Source organism: Nerophis lumbriciformis, linkage group LG18 (genome assembly GCF_033978685.3).
Source record: "Nerophis lumbriciformis linkage group LG18, RoL_Nlum_v2.1, whole genome shotgun sequence".
NCBI lineage: Eukaryota > Metazoa > Chordata > Actinopteri > Syngnathiformes > Syngnathidae > Nerophis > Nerophis lumbriciformis.
Genome location: NC_084565.2, coordinates 37,931,899 through 37,952,677, shown reverse-complemented (window position 1 = coordinate 37,952,677; position 20,779 = coordinate 37,931,899). Strand labels below are relative to the sequence as shown.

The 20,779-nt window shown below is 38.7% G+C and overlaps 1 protein-coding gene across 6 annotated transcripts in view; it reads right to left on the bottom strand.

Annotated features, from left to right (window-relative positions):
* Positions 1–4,235: 4,235 nt before the first annotated feature.
* ptbp1b (polypyrimidine tract binding protein 1b) overlaps positions 4,236–20,779 on the bottom strand; it is a 32,675-nt gene continuing 16,131 nt past the window's right edge. For 5 of the 6 annotated variants that reach the window (XM_061978320.2, XM_061978324.2, XM_061978323.2 and 2 more), the window contains 11 exons: positions 18,451–18,597; positions 18,243–18,371; positions 12,288–12,398; positions 12,017–12,197; positions 11,879–11,959; positions 7,973–8,097; positions 7,801–7,834; positions 7,634–7,726; positions 7,355–7,571; positions 5,803–5,880; positions 4,236–5,730 (listed from right to left, as the gene is read on the bottom strand). In XM_061978320.2, the coding sequence (XP_061834304.1) occupies positions 5,598–5,730; positions 5,803–5,880; positions 7,355–7,571; positions 7,634–7,726; positions 7,801–7,834; positions 7,973–8,097; positions 11,879–11,959; positions 12,017–12,197; positions 12,288–12,398; positions 18,243–18,371; positions 18,451–18,597 (1,329 nt within the window). In that variant the 3' untranslated portion in view covers positions 4,236–5,597. The remainder of the gene's footprint in view (positions 5,731–5,802; positions 5,881–7,354; positions 7,572–7,633; positions 7,727–7,800; positions 7,835–7,972; positions 8,098–11,878; positions 11,960–12,016; positions 12,198–12,287; positions 12,399–18,242; positions 18,372–18,450; positions 18,598–20,779) is intronic. The other variant, XM_061978326.2, reaches the window with a different exon arrangement.

The window sequence follows — 20,779 nt, the reverse complement described above, 5'->3', positions numbered from 1 at the left end:
ATATATATAACTTATATAATACTTTAATATCCTATCAAAATGACTTTAAAAGTCTTATATAAGTGTTTTTATATATATATATATATATATATATATATATATATAACTTATATAATACTTTAATATCCTATCAAAATGACTTTAAAAGTCTTATATAAGTGTTATATATATATATATATATATATATATATATAACACTTATGTATTAAAGTATTATATAAGTTATGGGACGGCGTGGCGCAGTGGAAGAATGGCTGTGCGCGACCCGAGGGTCCCTGGTTCAATCCCCACCTAGTACCAACCTCGTCATGTCCGTTGTGTCCTGAGCAAGACACTTCACCCTTGCTCCTGATGGGTGCTGGTTAGCGCCTTGCATGGCAGCTCCCTCCATCAGTGTGTGAATGTGTGTGTGAATGGGTAAATGTGGAAGTAGTGTCAAAGCGCTTTGAGTACCTTGAAGGTAGAAAAGCGCTATACAAGTACAACCCATTTATCATTTATCATTTATATATATATATAAAAAACACTTATATAAGACTTTTAAAGTCATTTTGATAGTAGGGTATTAAAGTATTATATACGTTATATATATATATAAAAAACACTTATATAAGACTTTTAAAGTCATTTTGATAGAGTATTATAGCTAATATAGACACTTACATCATGTGTTGTCTTCATTATAACACTTAGATAATACTTTTTAAAGTCATTTAGATAGTAGGCTATTAAAGCTAATATAGACATGTGTTGCCTTCATAATAACACTTATATAAGACTTTTAAAGTCATTTTGACAGTAGGCTAATATAGACACTTACATCATGTGTTGTCATCATATAAGACTTACTGTATATAAGACTTGTAATTTTTTTGCAGCTCCAGACAGATTTTCTTTGGGGTATTTTTGGTCCAATATAGCTCTTTCAACATTTTGGGTTGCCGACCTCTGATACAAGGAAATGAACCGTGTCAACATGCTAACTGTGCATGCTCTTGTCATACGTCATTGTCCCTCGGAATCCCCACGACGACCTCTGACCTCCCGAGCAGTGAGACGTCTCATCTTCACACACGCTCTCGGGTCAGCTGGACTTTGACAGCGTGGGAGTAAACACGTAACATGTAGAAAGAGGAAGGGACCCACGCAAGAAGACGACAAGTGTGTCTCATTCACCAAAAAGAAAAAACATAAAAAAGGAATACAAGAGCAAACCGATTGAAATGTGCAATGTTGACTCTAATAACACAAAGCTGCTATGCAGACTGATTTTCTTTAAAATTGTCATTGCTCAAAACATGACTCAAAATCAATGTGAAGAATTATTGATCTATTAAAGACTAATTATTTCACATTAAATATTCCACTTAAAAAAAATTGGCTATAAAAAAAATCACATTTTCTATGACAAAAGAGGCATAAAACAAAAACAAAAAATACAAACTTTTAACATTTTTATCTTTTTTTTTTGGATCCCTGAGAATTTTAGTGAGATTTGTTGTTTTTCAATCTTTTTGCTCAAAAAATTATGAATCAAAATCAATGTTATGAATTATTGATCTATTTCAGGCTCCAATTACTTCACATCAAATATTCCACTTTGAAATATTTGCATATTTTGTGTGCTTGCCATAAAAAATTTTTTTTTAAAAAGAACCCTGAATTTTCTGTGACAAAAGGGGCAACAAACAAAAATTTAATTAGCGGATAGATTTGAAGTTGATATATGCGTTGAAAGTTTAAAAAAAATATATATATATATGACTTATTTTTCAACACTGAGTGGAGCCCTTTTGGATCCCTTGGAATTGTGATTTTATTTTAACTGTCATTGCTCAAAAATTGATAATGAATCAAAATCAATGTTATGAATTATTGACATATTTAAGGTTCCAACTGCTTTACATCAAATGTTCCACTTTCAAAATTTTGGGCCAGAAAATATTGCATATTTTGTGTTTTGGACATAAAAAACCAACTAAGTTTCTCATGACAAAAATGGCAAATTAACAAAAAAAAATAAAAACGTACAATCGACGGATATATCTAAAGTTGATCGAGGCATTCAAGTGTTGGGGAAAAAAATATAATTTTACTGTTATCTTGTCTATTTATAAAATGGAGAAGATAAAGGATTTTTATTAATTATAAATGGGAGAAATTTACTTCATACTGGGAAAACTGGGTCAATTATGTCATAAGCCTGATTTTATTTTCTCTAATTAGTGATTGTACCACTTAAAAAAAAAAATATTACTACCTATGTCTAGGTTTTCTTCCTACTTATTTAATATTTGTTTATTTTACCGCTTAAAAAATATTACTCCCTATATGTCTATAGTTTTTTTTCTACTTATTTAATATCTGTTTATATTCATGTTTTATTATTATCATTTTAATTTTTTATTTGTTAATATTACTTTGGTTGTGGGTTTTTTTCTTGTTTTTTTTTGCTGTTTTTGCTCTTTTTCTCGAGGGGTGGCATCGTCGGGATATAAATAAAAACAATATTTTGACATTTAGGGAAGACTGTCATTGCTAAAAAATTGATAATGAATCAAAATCAATGTTATGAATTATTGACATATTTAAGGTTCCAACCGCTTTACATCAAATGTTCCACTTTCAAAATTTTGGGCCAGAAAATATAGCATATTTTGTGTTTTTGACATAAAAAAACAACTAAGTTTCTCATGACAAAAATGGCAAATTAACAAAGAAAATGAAAACGTACAATCGACGGATATATCTAAAGTTGATCGAGGCATTCAAGTGTTGGGGAAAAAAATATCATTTTACTGTTATCTTGTCCATTTATAAAATGGAGAAGATAAAGGATTTTTATTAATTATAAATGGGAGAAATTTACTTCATACTGGGAAAACTGGGTCAATTATGTCATAAGCCTGATTTTATTTTCTCTAATTAGTGATTGTACCACTTAAAAAAAAAAATATTACTACCTATGTCTAGGTTTTCTTCCTACTTATTTAATATTTGTTTATTTTACCGCTTAAAAAATATTACTCCCTATATGTCTATAGTTTTTTTTCTACTTATTTAATATCTGTTTATATTCATGTTTTATTATCATTTTAATTTTTTATTTGTTAATATTACTTTGGTTGTGTTTTTTTTCCTTTTTTTTTTTTTGCTGTTTTTGCTCTTTTTCTCGAGGGGTGGCATCGTCGGGATATAAATAAAAACAATATTTTGACATTTAGGGAAGACTGTCATTGCTAAAAAATTGATAATGAATAAAAAACAATGTTGTTATGAATTATTGACATATTTAAGGTTCCAACCGCTTTACATGAAATGTTCCACTTTCAAAATTTTGGGCCAGAAAATATAGCATATTTTGTGTTTTTGACATAAAAAACAACTAAGTTTCTCATGACACAAATGGCAAATTAACAAAAAAAAAAGAAAACGTATAATCGACGGATATACCTAAAGACGATCGAGACATAAAAAAATAAAATACTTATATTTAACATTTTTATGGACAACATTTGGGGGGAGCCCTAATGGGTTAAAACAAATCTATGTATTGTATTGGTTTTGAAAATGAAAAATATCAGTGAAAAAAGTTTGGACAGCCCTGATCTAGAATAAGACTTTATAGAGAAATATACACCCTCAGGTCTTGCTGAGTGGGTGGGAAAGGGTTTGTTATGTTTTCTCATGGGAGGGGGATCTTCCCTCATGTAACACCTAAGCAGATGACCTTTACTGAACACACACATTTGTGACCCTATCAACTAACATGGACGCTGTGTGTGTGTGAGGTGTGAAATTCTCACACTTCCCCCTGCAGCTTCACACCTCACACACACACCTGTCTCATTCATGTGTGTGTGTTTAATCCTTAACCATGTCTTCGTCACGTGGTCACATGATCACACAATAACAAGAATCGCAACGTCACTCACGTGAGGCGATGACGTCGCAACGGTGTTTAACACGGCCAGTGGCGTAGGTCACGTGATGGCACGCATAGTTAGCATCACCAGTGATGTTGTCATGGCGACGTTCACCAGTAAACATGTTCCTGGGTCCACAAACAGCCTTCACTGACCTCTGACCCCTAACATTCTGCCAACTGTTGGCCGGCCGATGACGTCACTCCACAACCAGGTCCTACCAGCTGGAAGAGCTATTCATCCACTGCCACCTGCTGTTTAAACAGCGCAACTGCAAGCAATATTGGAGAAACACAAACAATAAGACACTTTTAAATAAAAACTCATTTCATTTAATGTTGGGTGTTGGTTGACGAGTGACGCACTCGGATCAAATAAAATAAAACTAATAAAAAAACACCAACCTGTGGTATAAAACACCTATGTACACTTAATAAACTCCCATCCCACAACCAGCCCAGTCCTGCTTCTCTTGTGATGCGTTCAAGTCAGCTGGGAAAATGACTTTTGACAACAGATTAATCAGTGCAACATTAAGGAATGTTGGGAAGTCGCGGCCACATGTGACTGGCACGCAAACGAGTCTACAATCAATTTTACTCTCCTGAATGAAGTCATTTGGTATCAATCAAAAGGTTCCTCATGAGGCGCTGATAAGACACTCATCATGTGGCAAACATCGAGAAGCATCATGATGCCTGCTAAAAAAAATATATACTTAAAGCATTAAAAAAAAAAAAACAGTACTCGCCACATTAGCCAGCATGCTAATAAGCATACAGTATTAGCCAGCATTCTAATAAGCATACAGTATCAGAAACATCAGCCAGCATGCTAATAAGCATACAGCACTAGCAAACATGTTTTGCCTGACTGGTAAATATTTAAAAACAGGTTAGCTCACATTCTAGTAAATAACTCATGTTAGCTATGCTAGCAAACATTTAGCATTAGCATCGCACACGACTACTAAAGAAAACAGTATGCACGTTAGGAGCAGAGTTAATAAATCTGTGTGGTTAGCCCACACCGTCAACATGCTAACGATATTAGCCATACAAATGCTACGATGCTAGATGATTGCACAACGATGAGAATCGGGCCAGAAACCTTTTAAAAACACGTTTTTTTTAAAAACCGCCTCCTTCCATTACTGCTCGCATTCAGCGTAACGCAGATTTCCGGCTTTCACGACTTAGACTGGAATGTAGTGTTGCACGGCGGATTTTTTTTTTCTTTTTTTGGTTCAGGACGACAAAAGGTGATTGTACGAAGCAACCGAGAGCAGGAAGCGTGTCGTCAAATATTGCTCAAATGTGCCGTTGTGATTGCGCAATAGATGAAAAGATTACCCAAATGTGCCGCCGTGATTGCGAAATCGATGAAAAGCCGAGAAGAGGGGGAAGTGTAAACCAACTGACAGATCGACAGCAAGAACAACATTAATGATAACAATAATAATAATAATAGTAATAGTAGTAGTAGTAGTAATAATAATAGTGATAATAGTAAGGCACCACCGTCACCTGAACACAGGCCAAAAAAGGCCAGAAAGGGCCGTCCCAAACAGGGCGTGGCCAAAAGGAGTCCAGCAGACTAAAGCAGGATGGAGGAGGAGCTTAAGGCCGCGGGTATCATCAACAAGGGGTCAAAAGGTCATAGGCAAAGTGGTCAGATGGCCGACTTGGAGAAGGACACTCTCAGGTGGTGGTGGTCTCCCAGGTCGTGGTTGTGGAACTGGATGAGGGACTCGATGGCCTGGTCCACCGAGGCCATCTGGATCAGCGCCATCTTGTGGTCCTTCCTGCGGGGGGGGAGGCGAGCAAATGGCAGTGTGTGTCTCGACTAAAACCAGGGCGGCTCGGGGGAAACTTACTGAAAGAACTTGAAGGCGTTGACCTTGGCCCCACAGCTGGAGAAAAGCACCTTGAGGTCGTCTTCGAGCACGGAGGGCCTGCGGGCGCACGGAGAGAGCGTGGGTGTCAGAGGTTAGAGCGGCAGAGGCGCCTGTAAGGTTATTAGCTTTTTATTAGCTTATAGCAGGGGTGCTGACACTTTTTCTGCAGGCGAGCTACTTTTCAATTGATCAAGTCGTGGGGATCTACCTCATTCATATATATAATTTATATTTACTTATTTATGAAATATATGTTTTTGTTAACAAGTTAAAGGTGTTTAATGATAATGCAAGCATGTTTAACACATATAGTTAATATTGTTAAAAAAATTAAAGGTGTTTAATGATAATACAAGTATGTTTAATACATATAATTAATATTGTTAACAACTTAAAGGTGTTTAAAGATAATACAAGCATGTTTAACACATATAGTTAATATTGTTCACAAGTTAAAGGTGTTTAAAGATAATACAAGCATGTTTAACACATATAGTTAATATTGTTAATAAGTTAAAAGGTGTTTAAAGATAATACAAGCATGTTTAACACATATAGATTCCTTTCTTTCACGAAGACAAGAATATAAGTTGGTGTATTACCTGATTCTGATGACTTGCATTGATTGGAATCAGACAGTGGTGCTGATAATGTCCGCATTTTCGAATGGAGGAGAAAAAAAGTCCTCCATTCTGTCCAATACCACATGAAAGTGGTTGGTTTTTGGCATCTTATTTGTCCAGCTTCCGTACTCCTTTGTATACACTTTACAAGAAATACATTGTCGGCAAACTCCGTAGCTTGCTAGCTTGTGCACGCCAGCTTTGTGAGACTCTTATTTTGGTAGCGCAACTGTGCAACTGTGCAGTCGGTCTTTGGAGTTTTGACGACAGGTACGGCGCCAGAGTCTGTTGAAATAAAGTGTTTCTCGCCTTCCAGTCGGTAATTTTAATGAGCTGGCAGCAGCCAGCGTCATCTCAGAAGACCCTCGGGTGCCGTGAATGTCAATCAAGTGACGAAAGTGACGTCATAGTGAAGATTTACGATCGCTCATTTTTAGGACTATTTTTTTAATGCCTGGCTGGTGATCGACTGACACACCCTCCGAGATCGACCGGTAGCTCGCGATCGACGTAATGAGCACCCCTGGCTTATAGTTAGAGATCCACATAACTTTTTTTTTTTTCCAACCATGGGAAGGAAGAAAGCGAGTGTGGTCATTGAATTAAAGAAATCAATCATCAGAAACATGACCGAGCGTGTGGCAGATCATACCTAAACGTAGGACATTTATCCATGAAAATATGGAGAAGCCGCTGATGGTGTGTTTGACAGAGAAGCAGCTGGAAGTCCACTCTCCAAAGTAAATACTTGACATTATTATGTCAGTACTTCATGAAACTACTTTAGTTGTCAGTAACACATTCTACTGTATTGTTTATCTGCAATATTTCTCTTTTAAAAGTTTGTTTTTCTTTTTTAAATGTTTTTTGTCCTGTCTAGCTGCTCATATGGTTGATGATGAACTCACGGGATGTTGGAGAGGTGGAGCGTGGCGGAGGGCGGGAAGATGTTGGCGTAGTTTTTGGAGCCGGGCTTCTTGAAGCGGTGCAGAGGCGAGGAGCTGAAGTCTTTGGTCAGGCCCTGGTCCTCGTGGCCTTCAAGCGGCAGCGCAACGCTGGCGTGCTTGGACGGCATGACGCGCAGGGGCTTCCCGTGCAGCCGCTGGCCGTTTAGGTGATACATGGCTGCCGGGAGGGGGTAGGGGTTACAACGCCCAGGTCGAGGCGTGAGGATGGCGGGGGCTTACCTAGCTGGGCCTGTGTGCCGTCGGCCATCTGAACCAGAGCGTTGTCCTTCTTGTTGAACAGGATCTTCACTCTCATCACGTCGCCGTATACACCTGAGGACACGCCAAGCACAACGCTCAACACGCAATTTCAACGAGACGGCGACGAGATGCTGGCGGTGACGTACCGAAGAGGATAAACAGGCAGTGGGGCGTGACCATCTGGAAAGACAGCGGGGGGGGGGACACGACGGGGAAAGGCGGGAGGGTTGCAAACGTTCCCGTGGCAACGTGAGAGAAACATATGAGGAGGGGGCGGCTCATGTGAACTGGACATCACGTGTGTGTGTGCGCACTCACGTCGGCGTTGAGGTTGCTGACCAGCAGGACACAGTGTCCAGCAGGGTTAGGGGGGAATGCAAGCCTGGTGGTCCCCGGGAGGGACAGGGACGTCAGTGTTCCAGGCATGGAGGGGACTGTCATCCCTGATAGGACAAATCAAACATGTTACACGCTAGGGTTGTACGGTACTAGTATAGTACCGGTATACCTGTGAATCATATTTGGTACTATACCGCTTCTAAAAAGTTAAAAGTTAAAGTTAAAGTACCAATGATTGTCACACAAACACACTAGGTGTGGTGAAATTTGTCCTCTGCATTTGACCCATCCCCATGTTCACTCCCGAGGAGGTGAGGGGAGCAGTGAGCAGCAGCATGTGCCGAGCTCGGGAATCATTTTTGGTGATTTAACCCCCAAATCCAACCCTTGATGCTGAGTGCCAAGCAGGGAGGCAATGGGTCCCATTTTTTGTAGTCTTTGGTATGACTCGGCCGGGGTTTGAACTCACAACCTCCCAGTCTCAGGGCGGACACTCTAACCACAAGGCCACGGAGCTACCCTATTATTTGCGCAATACTGACAAGTGATGCACCGTATCGGTAACACTATGATTACGTCGTTATTCTTTAGCGTCACAAAATCGTTTTCCGTTTAAAAAAAAATCATATTATGTTTATAAACTGAGGAAATATGTCCCTGGACTAAGGGTGTAACAGTACGTGTATTTGTATTGAACCGTTTCCGTACGGGGGGTTCGGTTCGGAACGGAGGTGCACCAAACGAGTTTCCACACTGTGACGTAACATTATCAGGTAAGGAGAAAGGACTTTTATTTTGAAGGCGAGTTGCTCCCTCCTCTAGTTTCCGGGAGTCTCCGCGCGACTTTACACACGAGACGGATTTATGTGTTTCAGCGCTCCAAGTTTGTAGTTTCTTCCCACAAAGTGCCTTGGAAACATTGTCTGTATGTCCTGTGTCTGTTTTATGAGTGACATGAAGACGTTGTGTGCGCGTGTAAATGTAGAAATAGTACTGTGCGACGATAAGTTGTTGCTACTTAGCATGTAGCTTCTTTGCTCACTAAGGGAGGGTGCAATGTTTGTGTCTCTCCTCCTCAGTATATCATGTATATTATCCTGTGTGGTTTGCAACCATTCCATATGTAAATCTTATTTATGTGTGGCTTTGAAGTGTTACATGGGCTTTGTACGGCTATTTACATAACTTTAAGAGCACTGTTTACATGCTATTGTATGGGCTGTGTGTGTGTGTGTGAAAACTTGTTATATATAGAAAAACATGTTTATAGAAATGTAGTTACTTAGTAGTGTTTATTTGACATATAATCTGTGTCTCTTTATACAGTTTTACAAATAAATAAAGAAGAGAAGATAACAAAAACAAAAGGGAAACAAGGAAAAGAGAAAAGAAAGAAAGAAATGACCAATTAGACAAGAAGGAAGCTAAAGCTTCTTAAAGATAGAAGGCCTGGACTCTTTCTTCCCTTTCCTTGGGATCTTCATGTTAACTCATACTTGCCAACCTTGAGACCTCCGATTTCGGGAGGTGGGGGGAGGGGGTTGGGGGTGGGCGTGGGTAAAAGGGGAGGAGTATATTTACAGCTAGAATTCACCAAGTCAAGTATTTCATAGATTATATATATATATATATATATATATATATATATATACACACGTATATATATATATATATATGTATTTTATTATATATATATATATATATATATATATATATAAAATAAATACTTGAATTTCAGTGTTCATTTATTCACACATACACACACATAACACTCATCTACTCATTGTTGAGTTAAGGGTTGAATTGTCCATCCTTGTTCTATTCTCTGTCACTTTTTTTTCGCACCATGCTGAACACCTCTGATGATGCATTCTGTGTGGCACGCACAGAAGTGCTTTCATCAAATGCACTAGGTGGCAGTATTGTCCTGTTTAAGAGTGTCACAACATTGCTGTTTACGGCAGACGAACTGCTTTACGGTATACAAAAACGTGACTGCTGTTGTTGTGTGTTGTTACCGCGCTGGGAGGACGTTAATGAAACTGCCTAACAATAAACCCACATAAGAAACCAAGAACTCGCCCTCCATCATTCTACAGTTATAACGTTATTGGGCAGGTATGCTGTTTATGTTGTGGGTTAGCGGACTCAGGTCCATGAGGACCTGAGTCCGCCTGAATTTCGGGAGAAAATTTGTCCCGGGAGGTTTTCGGGAGAGGCGCTGAATTTCGGGAGTCTCCCGGAAAATCCGGGAGGGTTGGCAAGTATGTGTTAACTATCTGTCAACTTGTTTACGTCACGGACACAGACACGCAGGACGGAATACACACGGACATATTAAGTAACTACAGAGCTATTTTAAAGCAATGTTAAAAATATAAAGCCATTGTTCACAAATTTTGGTAAATAAATAACCAGAAAATGTATATTTTGTTGTTTTCTCACTGTACCGAAAATGAAACGAACCGTGACCTCTAAACCGAGGTACGTACCGAACCGAAATTTTTGTGTACCGTTACACCCTTACCCTGGACACATGAGGACTTTGAATATGACCAATGTATGATCCAAGTTTCGGATTGATACCTAAATTTGTGGTATCATCCAAAACTAATGTAAAGTATCAAACAACAGAAGAATAAGTGATTACATTTTAACAGAAGTGTAGATAGAACATTTTGAAACGGAAAGTAAGCAGATATTAACAGTAAGTGAACAAGTAGATTAATAATCCATTTTTACAGCTTGTTCTTAATAATTGTAGATTCCTAATGAAGCCTTTAGCTTGACGCTCCTCTACTTTCTCCTGCTCCGCTTGCTGCGGCAACAACAAACAAAACTCCAGACGCTCCTCTTCGTTTTGTATCGTTTACTTAATAATTCAAAAACGTAAAACAATAACGATGTGGGAACAAATGAATGGCAAAATAAAGAGAGTTTGTTACAGTTCTTAAAACCCATTTTTATTCACTGGCTTTTAACCCAGCATGAGACTTTGAACTGTTTTTAGCTTTTAACTTTTTGAACTGTTTTTAACTTTTAAACTGTTTTTATCTAACAAACTGTTCTTAGGGTAATTAATATTTGCTTTTTAAATGTGTATTTTTATTTCTGTTTTAAATGTTATTTTTTAGTCTGTCCTTTGCCTCCATTTCTTTGTGGTGTACAGCCCTTTGTTTTTCAACTGTGCTTGTCTTTAAAGGGCTTTATAAATAAAGTTGGTATGGTATGGTATGGTTAGAAAAAGCAAGACTAAGAAAAAGTAAGAGTGAGGTCAAAAAACTGTGTGGCTCAATTCCCCCTCACCTGACTGCCATTACCCATAATGCACTGTGTCCAAAAACCAACCTACCACACAGATCCTTCCGCCATATATGCAATTTACACAGTTACGTCATCAAACTATTTAGACAAATGTAATAATTATTCTAAGCATGCAAATAAAGTAAATAGTCCCATTTTGGCTGAATAAACATAAAGCACCTTCCATAAAAATGTAAATTAACTTAAACAGCATTTAGGCTCCTACAATAATGTTGACAAAATAATAGAATGGAAAATGACAATATGTTACTGCATATGTCAGCAGTTAAATTACGAGCCTTTGTTTGTTTACTTACTACTAAAAGACAAGTTGTCTTGTATGTTCACTATTTTATGTAATGACAAAATTGCAATAAAAAACATATGTTTAATGTACTGTAAGATTTTTTTTTGCTAAAATAAAGCCAATAATGCCATTTTTTGTGGTGCCCTTTATCTAGAAAAGTATCGAAATACATTTTGGAACCGGTAGCAAAATATTGGTATGAGGACAACACTATTACACACGGATCCACTGACAACATCGACCGTCTCTTATTTTGAAAGAAACAGGACACTGACCGGCAGGCTGGAGAGTGAAGGCGTGGGGGTAGTTGTGGGGCGACGCAGAGTAGGGCGAGGCTGGGATGATACCTGCTGGAGCTGCATAGATGTTAGTACACACGCGTGTATCTATATCTACAAGTGTGTGTAGCGTACCGAACGCGGCGGCCGCCATGGGGTTGTGCTCCATGATGGCCTGGTTGTCTCCGCTGGGGAGGTCCGGCCGGGTGAAGTCGCGGCTCTTCTCGTTGTTGAATTTGACGTTGAGGCTGCTCAGCCTGGAGAAGCTGATCTTCAGAGTGCAGCAGCCGTTGTAGATGTTCTGACCGTCCAGGGACTGAAAAGCAAGGCGGTTGCCATGACGACTGGGGGGCGGGTTCGGGCGATACTATGCGCTGTGTTCCACCAGCGGCGGGGTTGGACCTACCACTTTAGCGTTGTACGCGTTGGATGCGTCAGGGTACTGCAGGAGAGCCTGAAACTGGCCATTCTTGGTAAAGATGATAATCCTGAGCACGGTGCCAAACTTGGAGAAGATCTGCGGACACAGTTGAACACCTCACAATAGGGTTGAATGGTATATCGGTACTATTATTACTACCACGGTACTAATAACGTAAAAAAAAAAAAAAAAGGTACTATACTGCCTTTGGAAAATATAATTATTATTTTTTTCATGCACCTAATGGCGCCCTGGCGCATGTGAGTCAACGCACACGCACACACACACACACACACACACACACACACACACACACACACACACACACACACACACACACACACACACACACACACACACACACACACACACACACACACACACACACACACACACACACACACACACACACACACACACACACACACACACACACAGAGAGAGAGCACTTACAAGTAGAAACAGGGTGGAGATATAAGTATTTTGGCTTTAAAACTGCCTGGGCCCAAATTCAATAGTCAATCAACAGATAAATGAAAATTAAGTCGGCAAGTTTTCTAGCCTGCGATGAGGTGGCGACTTGTCCAGGGTGTACCCCGCCTTCCGCCCGAATGCAGCTGAGATAGGCTTCAGCACCACCCGCAACCCCAAAGGGACAAGCGGTAAAAAAATGGATGGTTGGATGGATAATCCATAAATCGCTGTGTGCATGCTGTACGAGCATTCAAGCTTTTCATTGGTTGCAGCAACATTTGTGCCATAGCGGAATGAAAAGAAGGCTGGGAATTATCTTGTCCTCATTAAGTATCTTTGACTCTTTGTGCGGCAAGTTGCCCGCTAGCATCACACAGTGCAACTAGTTAGCCTGTAGCAGCTAACAAACAAAATGATCCCAAAACCAGATGCCACCCCACCAATGTGGTAATATTTCAGTTTAAACAAAATGAGCCCATCAACACCGAGTCAGTTGGCCGAATGTGTGCGAATACAACAAATCTGCACGCCCACTTGAAACACAACCAACCGACAGTCCACAATCACTTCACGTTTGGTGTGCAAGGTGAGTGCAAAAAAGTGTGTGCTCATAGAAAGTGTGGTTAAATACATCGCCAAAGACATGCTGCCATTTCATACTAGCATTTCTAAAAGTGCTGCAAACGTTTGACAGACATTTGTTATGTTGTCATGTCGGTGTTCCTCACTCGGAATCTGCCAGACTTAAGTTGTTTGTTTTTTTTGCATATTTCTTTCTTTTGGTTTATTTCGAACATGAACACACTTACAGCATAATACATCACACAATTTCATATCATTTTTGTTTACATCATGTCCGAAAAGGAGTAGTAAGAAGCAAAGCTTATTTAATCCTACCCCTTTCCCACTTCAGAGCGTTTACAACTATATACATTCATTTACTGACCTTTTTATAGTAAAATGAAATCCGTGAATAAAGTAATACAACAGTTTTGTAATATGTAATTAGTTAAGTCAGTCATTATTAACATACTGAGATGAAGAATCTTATTTTTTTATCTCCTGTTAATACATCTGCTTACACTGTAGTGTTTATATTGTTACTCTGCATTTTTGTTTAATAAAAAAAAAGGTACTAAATATGATTGTCAGTTACATAACGTACAATTCTACCTCTGCCTACATGCTCAATATTGAAGCGCAACTTTGTCGATCATTTATTTAGCCCTTATATTGATTGTTTTATTTATGTTTGAGGGCCCCTAACCCCTCCTTAACATACAGTACAGGCCAAAAGCTTGGACACACCTTCTCCTTCAATGGGTATTCTTTATTTTCATGACTATTTACATTGTAGATTGTCACTGAAGGCATCAAAACTATGAATGAACACATGTGGAGTTATGTACTTAACAAAAAAAAGGTGAAATAACTGAAAACATTATATTGTAGTTTCTTCAAAATAGCCACCTTTTGCTTTCATTACTGCTTTGCACACTCTTGGCATCCTCTCCATGAGCTTCAAGAGGTAGTTAAGAGAATGCCAAGAGTGTACAAAGCAGTAATCAGAACAAAGGATGGCTATTTTGAAGAAACTAGAATATAAAACCTGTTTTCAGTTATTTCACCTTTTTTTGTTAAGTACATAACTCCACATGTGTTCATTCATAGTTTTGATGTGACAATCTCCAATGTAAATAGTCGTGAAAATAAAGAAAACCCATGGAATGAGAAGGTGTGTCCAAACTTTATACCTATACTGTATGTTATGTCCTTTTGGTTGTGAAATCTATTCAAGTGCAAAATTTTGCACACGGACAAAATATAATTTATTGTTATTTGTTTATTTAACTTGGAGATTTAAAAGTCTACATTCAAATTACAATATATATGAGAAATACAAGTTTATCGCATTCGAAAGAATAAACATGCATTATTATGTATTATTACATTAGGTCATTGGTCGCAAAAAAATGATGTCAGTAATATTGTTTATCGTCCATTATTTGTAGGTCAATTTATCGTTGAGGAAAATGTGTCATGGGCCATCCAAAGCGTTTTAGCTACTTCTACATCACTACGGTAATCACTACGTCATTTTACACGTATGATCACTGCACGACGAGGAATAGCTAAACATACTTTACGACACACTGTAGAGAATACAATAGCTAACCGCTAACAGTAGGTTAGCGCTCCTAGATGTAAACAATTGGGTGGATCTATACAAATATCGACTGTAACGATACCAAGTACAAGAGCTGTATATAGTCGATACTACAATGACTACGTCGACAAATTCAGGAAATATGTCCCTGGACACAGGAAGATTTTAAGTATGACCAATGTATGATCCTGTAACTACTTGATATTGGACCCATACCCAAATTTGTATTATCACCCAAAACTTGTGTCAAGTATCCAGAAGAACAAGTGATTATTACATTTCAACAAAAGTGTTGATAGAACCTTTTTAAAAACATAAAGTAACCAGATATTAACAGTAAATGAACAAGTAGATTAGTAATACATCTTCAATCAATCAAAGTTTACTTATTTGGCCCTTAATCACAAGTGTCTCAAAGAGCTGCACAAGCCACAACGACATCTTCGGCTCAGATCCCACATCAGGGTAAGAAAAAAAATAAACCCAATGGGACCAACGTGAAACTCAGATCATTAATACATTCAGAAATGACACGTTACTGCATACAGAAAAGAAAAAAATGAATATGGCCCCATTCCTGGGTGGATTTTGCGAGAGAGGAAGGGGGTTGGTTAATAATTTTGCAATGCAGTCTGCTGAAAAAGATGGAAAGCGCCACTCTACATAGCAACTGACACTGTGGTCAAAGATGGAACAAAACACATTTTTTAAGATATTCAACACTCTACTGCCATCTGGCGGCTAAAGTGGGTAACGCCCCCTCCCATTCGTCACGTTTCTTGTAACAGGTAAACCGCGATGAATGGGGCTCTTCCTACTATACATCAGCAGTCAAATTAAAAGCCTTTGTAACTGTTTCCTTACAACTAGAGATGTCCGGTAATGGCTTTTTTGCTGATATCCGATATTCTGATATTGTCCAACTCTTAATCACCGATTCCAATATCAACCGATACCGATATATACAGTGGCGGAATTAACACATTATTATGCCTAATTTTGTTGTGATGCCCTGCTGGATGCAATAAACAATGTATCAAGGTTTTCCAAAATAAATCAACTCAAGTTATGGAAAAAAGTGCCAACATGGCACTGCCATATTTATTATTGAAGTCACCAAGTGCATTATTTTTTTTAACATGCCTCAAAACAACGGCTTGGAATTTGGGACATGTTTTCCCTGAGAGAGCATGAGGAGGTTGAGGGGGGAGGGGTTGAGGTGGGGGGGGGGGGGGGAAGCAGGGGGTAGTATATTGTAGCGTCCCGGAAGAGTTAGTGCTGCAAGGGATTCTGGGTATTTGTTCTGTTGTGTTTATGTTGTGTTACGGTGCGGATGTTCTCCCGAAATGTGTTTGTCATTCTTGTTTGGTGTGAGTTCACAGTGTGGCGCATATTTGTAACAGTGTTAAAGTTGTTTATACGGCCACCCTCAGTGTGACCTGTACGGCTGTTGACCAAGTATGCATGGCATTCATTTGTGTGTGAAAAGCCCTAGATACTATGTGATTGGGCCGGCACGCAAAGGCAGTGCCTTTAAGGTTTATTGCCGTCCGTGTACACAGCGGCGTTTTAAAAAGTCATACATTTTACTTTTTGAAACCGATACCGATAATTTCCGACATTACATTTTAAAGCATTTATCAGCAATCCGATATTATCGGACATCTCTACTTAAAACTAGAAGACAAATTGTCTAATATATGTATTGTCTAATACAGGGGTGCTCATTACGTCGATCGCGAGCTACCGGTCGATCTCGGAGGGTGTGTCAGTCGATCACCAGCCAGGCATTAAAAAAATAGTCCTAAAAATGAGCGATCATAAATCTTCACTATGACGTCACTTTCGTCACCTGATTGACATTCACGGCACCCGAGGGTCTTCTGAGATGACGCTGGCTGCTGCCAGCTCATTAAAATTACCGACTGGAAGGCGAGAAACACTTTATTTCAACAGACTCTGGCGCCGTACCTGTCGTCAAAACTCCAAAGACCGACTGTACAGTTGCACAATAAAAGCGCTACTTCATCCTGCCTGCGCTACCAAAATAAGAGTCTCAGAAAGCTGGCGTGCACAAGCTAGCAAGCTATGGAGTTTGCCAACAATGTATTTCTTGTAAAGTGTATACAAAGGAGTACGGAAGCTGGATAAATAAGATGCCAAAAACCAACCACTTTCATGTGGTATTAGACAGAAAGGAGGACTTTTTTTCTCCTCCATTCGAAAATGCGGACCTTATCAGCACCACTGTCTGATTCCTATCAATGCAAGTCATCAGAATCAGGTAATACACCAACTTATATTCTTGTCTTCATGAAAGAAAGGAATCTATATGTGTTAATTATGCTTGTATTATCTCTAAACACTTTTAACTTATTAACAATATTAACTATATGTGTTAAACATGCTTGTATTGTCTTTAAACACCTTTAACTTGTTAACAATATTAACTATGTGTTAAACATTCTTGTATTATCATTAAACACCTTTAATTTATTAACAATATTAACTATATGTGTTAAACATGCTTGCGTTATCACTTAACATCTTTAACTTGTTAACAATATTAACTATATGTGTTAAACATGTTTGCATTATCTTTAAACACCTTTAACTTATTAACAACATTAACTATATGTGTTAAACATACTTGTATTTTCATTAAACACCTTTAATTTATTAACAATATTAACTATATGTATTAAACATACTTGTATTTTCATTAAACACCTTTAACTTGTTAACAAAAACATATGTTTCATAAATAAGTAAATATAAATTATATATATGAATGAGGTAGATCCCCACGACTTGATCAATTGAAAAGTAGCTCGCATGCAGAAAAAGTGTGAGCACCCCTGGTCTAATATGTATCATTTAATGCCATTTTATTTCAGTATTCTAATATTCTTTGAGTGCAAATAGAAACACATGTTTAATGTATCATTAAATTTCCTGTTAAAGTCAATTTTATTTTTTTGTCCTTTACTTTGAAAAGTATTGAAAATAATGAAAAAGCATCGAAATATATTTTGAAGTGAAGTGAAATACATTTTATATAGCGCTTTTTCTCAAGTGACTCAAAGCGCTTTACATTGTGAAACCCAATATCTAAGCAGTGTGGGTGGCACTGGGAGCAGGTGGGTAAAGTGTCTTGCCCAAGGACACAACGGCAGTGACTAGGATGGCGGAAGCGGGGATCGAACCTGTAACCCTCAAGTTGCTGGCACGGCCGCTCTACCAACCGAGCTATACCGCCCCACATTTTGGTACGCTAAGCTAAGCCAGCTGCTACGCACCTGACATAGGGCGTCAAGACTGACAGGATACAGCAGGTTCTCCACCACCACACGCAGCACGGCACTAGGTTGCACTGCAGACAGGTCCACAATGGATGTGCTGAAGGCTCGAAGAGCCGCCTGAGCCCTCTGAGGTGGGGAGAACAAGAGGAGGATTTTCTTTGAGTGCGTGTCAACGGCCGCTAATAAATGCAAACAGCTGTGTTACCTCCTGGTTCGGGGAGTGGTCCGTCTTCAGTTCCTTGTGGTTGGAGAACTGGACGTAGACGGGATGGTTCCTGATGAAAGGCAGCATTGACGAGTAGTAGGTCACCATATTATCAGCTGCTTCCACTGAGTTCATCTCTAAAAAAGCCTGAAATAACGACACAAGGACAAGTCAAAATATTTTCACTCGTCAGGCTAGTTGATCTTAAATTCTAACTTTGCCAGTGATTCTCAAATAGTGGAGCGGGCCCCCATTGGGTGGCGAGGTGAGATGTCAAGGGGGGCCTGAGAGTCAAAGGACTTTCAGTATTAGCGTCTTTTTTCATTCTTGAGCTCGAATTAATCAACAGGCTCAATCAATATTGCTTGTTCCAAAATATGCTTGGATACATGAACTACAGTTATCCTCTAAAGCAGGCCTGGGAAATTATTTTGACTCGGGGGCAAAATTTTAAGAAAAAAATGTGTCTGGGGGCTGGTATATCTATTTTTAGGAACACTAAAACAAAACCTTACAATAATGTCTTATTGAATGCTATAAACTTTGACAGACCGCCTTAAAAATCGGAATGGTATTTTAAATATTTTCCTGAATGAGACCCCCAGAATGTACATGAAAATAAAGAATGTGGGATTTACAATATTGACTATGAACATACTTGCCAACCTTGAGACCTCCAATTTCGGGAGGTGGGGGGTGGTTGGGGGGTGCAGGGGGCGTGGTTGGGGCGGGGGCGTGGTTAAGAGGGGAGGAGTATATTTACAGCTAGAATTCACCAAGTCAAGTATTTCATATATATATATATATATATATATATATACATATAAGAAATAATTGACTTTCAGTGAATTCTAGCTATATATATATATATATATATATATATATATATATAAGAAATACTTGAATTTCAGTGTTCATTTATTTACACATATACACACACATAACACTCATCTACTCATTGTTGAGTTAAGGGTTGAATTGTCCATCCTTTTTCTATTCTCTGTCACTATCTTTCTAACCATGCTGAACACCCTCTCTGATTATGCATTGCTGTGTGGCACGCACAAAAGTGCTTTCATCAAATGCACTAGAAGGCAGTATTGTCCTGTGTCACAACATTGCTGTTTACGGCAGACGGACTGCTTTACTGTAGACGTTCTTTATATTGTGGGAAAGCGGACTCAGGTCCGCATGGAGCTGGAGGGGGCGTGGCCTCCAGCTCCGCCTGAATTTTGGGAGATTTTCGGGAGAAAATTTGTCCCGGGAGGTTTTCGGGAGAGGCGCTGAATTTCGGGAGTCTCCCGGAAAATCCGGGAGGGTTGGCAAGTATGACTATGAACGATAAAACACTGAATATTGACAACATATGAAAGCCACATCCCTTCTCGATCGACATATTTTACAATCAAGCGAAACGCAACAAAATTACAACAAACGCAGTGAAATATGAACGCGAAGGGTAAGAAAAACCTCCACCTACAATCTGATATACATACCGGTATCACTGAGCTTTAGAACTTTGTTGTAAAAATCTCCTTCCACGTCTGTCCCTGACACCCACATTTCAGCTAGGTTGCTCTGGAAACACTCCCCACCCAAACTGCTCACTGCCTCGTCTGAGCTGCAGTGACTTAGATTACCGTATTTTTCGGACTATAAGTCGCAGTTTTTTTCATAGTTTGGCCAGGCTCCAGTGCGACTTATGTTTTTTTCCTTCTTTATTATGCATTTTCGGCAAGTGCGACTTATACTCCGAAAAGTACGGTACTATAGTAACTAGTATATCATGCAAAAGCGCAGATTCCAACCATTGAATTACTTTGTATTAGTTCAATACTTACGGTAACTTGAAAACATCACTGCACATCATAATGGCAGCTACAGTTTCCATCTTAAAGATTTTTAAAAAATGATTTGGGAATGTCCGGCGGGCCAGATTGAAAAGCTTAACGGGCCTTAAATTCCCCATGTTTGCTGTTAAATTATATCAGGGCTTCCCCTACATGTATTTAAATGTGGCACACCGCCGTGGCAAAATAAATCCCCCCACACTTCCAAAATAAGTTGTTTATTTTTAACAGTTAAACATTTTTTTTACATGAAAACAAATTTAAGTAATATATTCTATGAATTCATATACTGTACATAGTATATTATTTACTTACCATCAGCTATGATAAGTTCAACATCTAAAATATCATAAAAACGTTCCTATGCTTTCTTTAAAAAAAAAAACGTGCATCTGGTAGCGCACCTAAACGGAAAACAAGGAGTGAAAATTGAAGAGTAAAGTATTTCAAGTTCAATATGCATGTTAGGTTAATTGAAG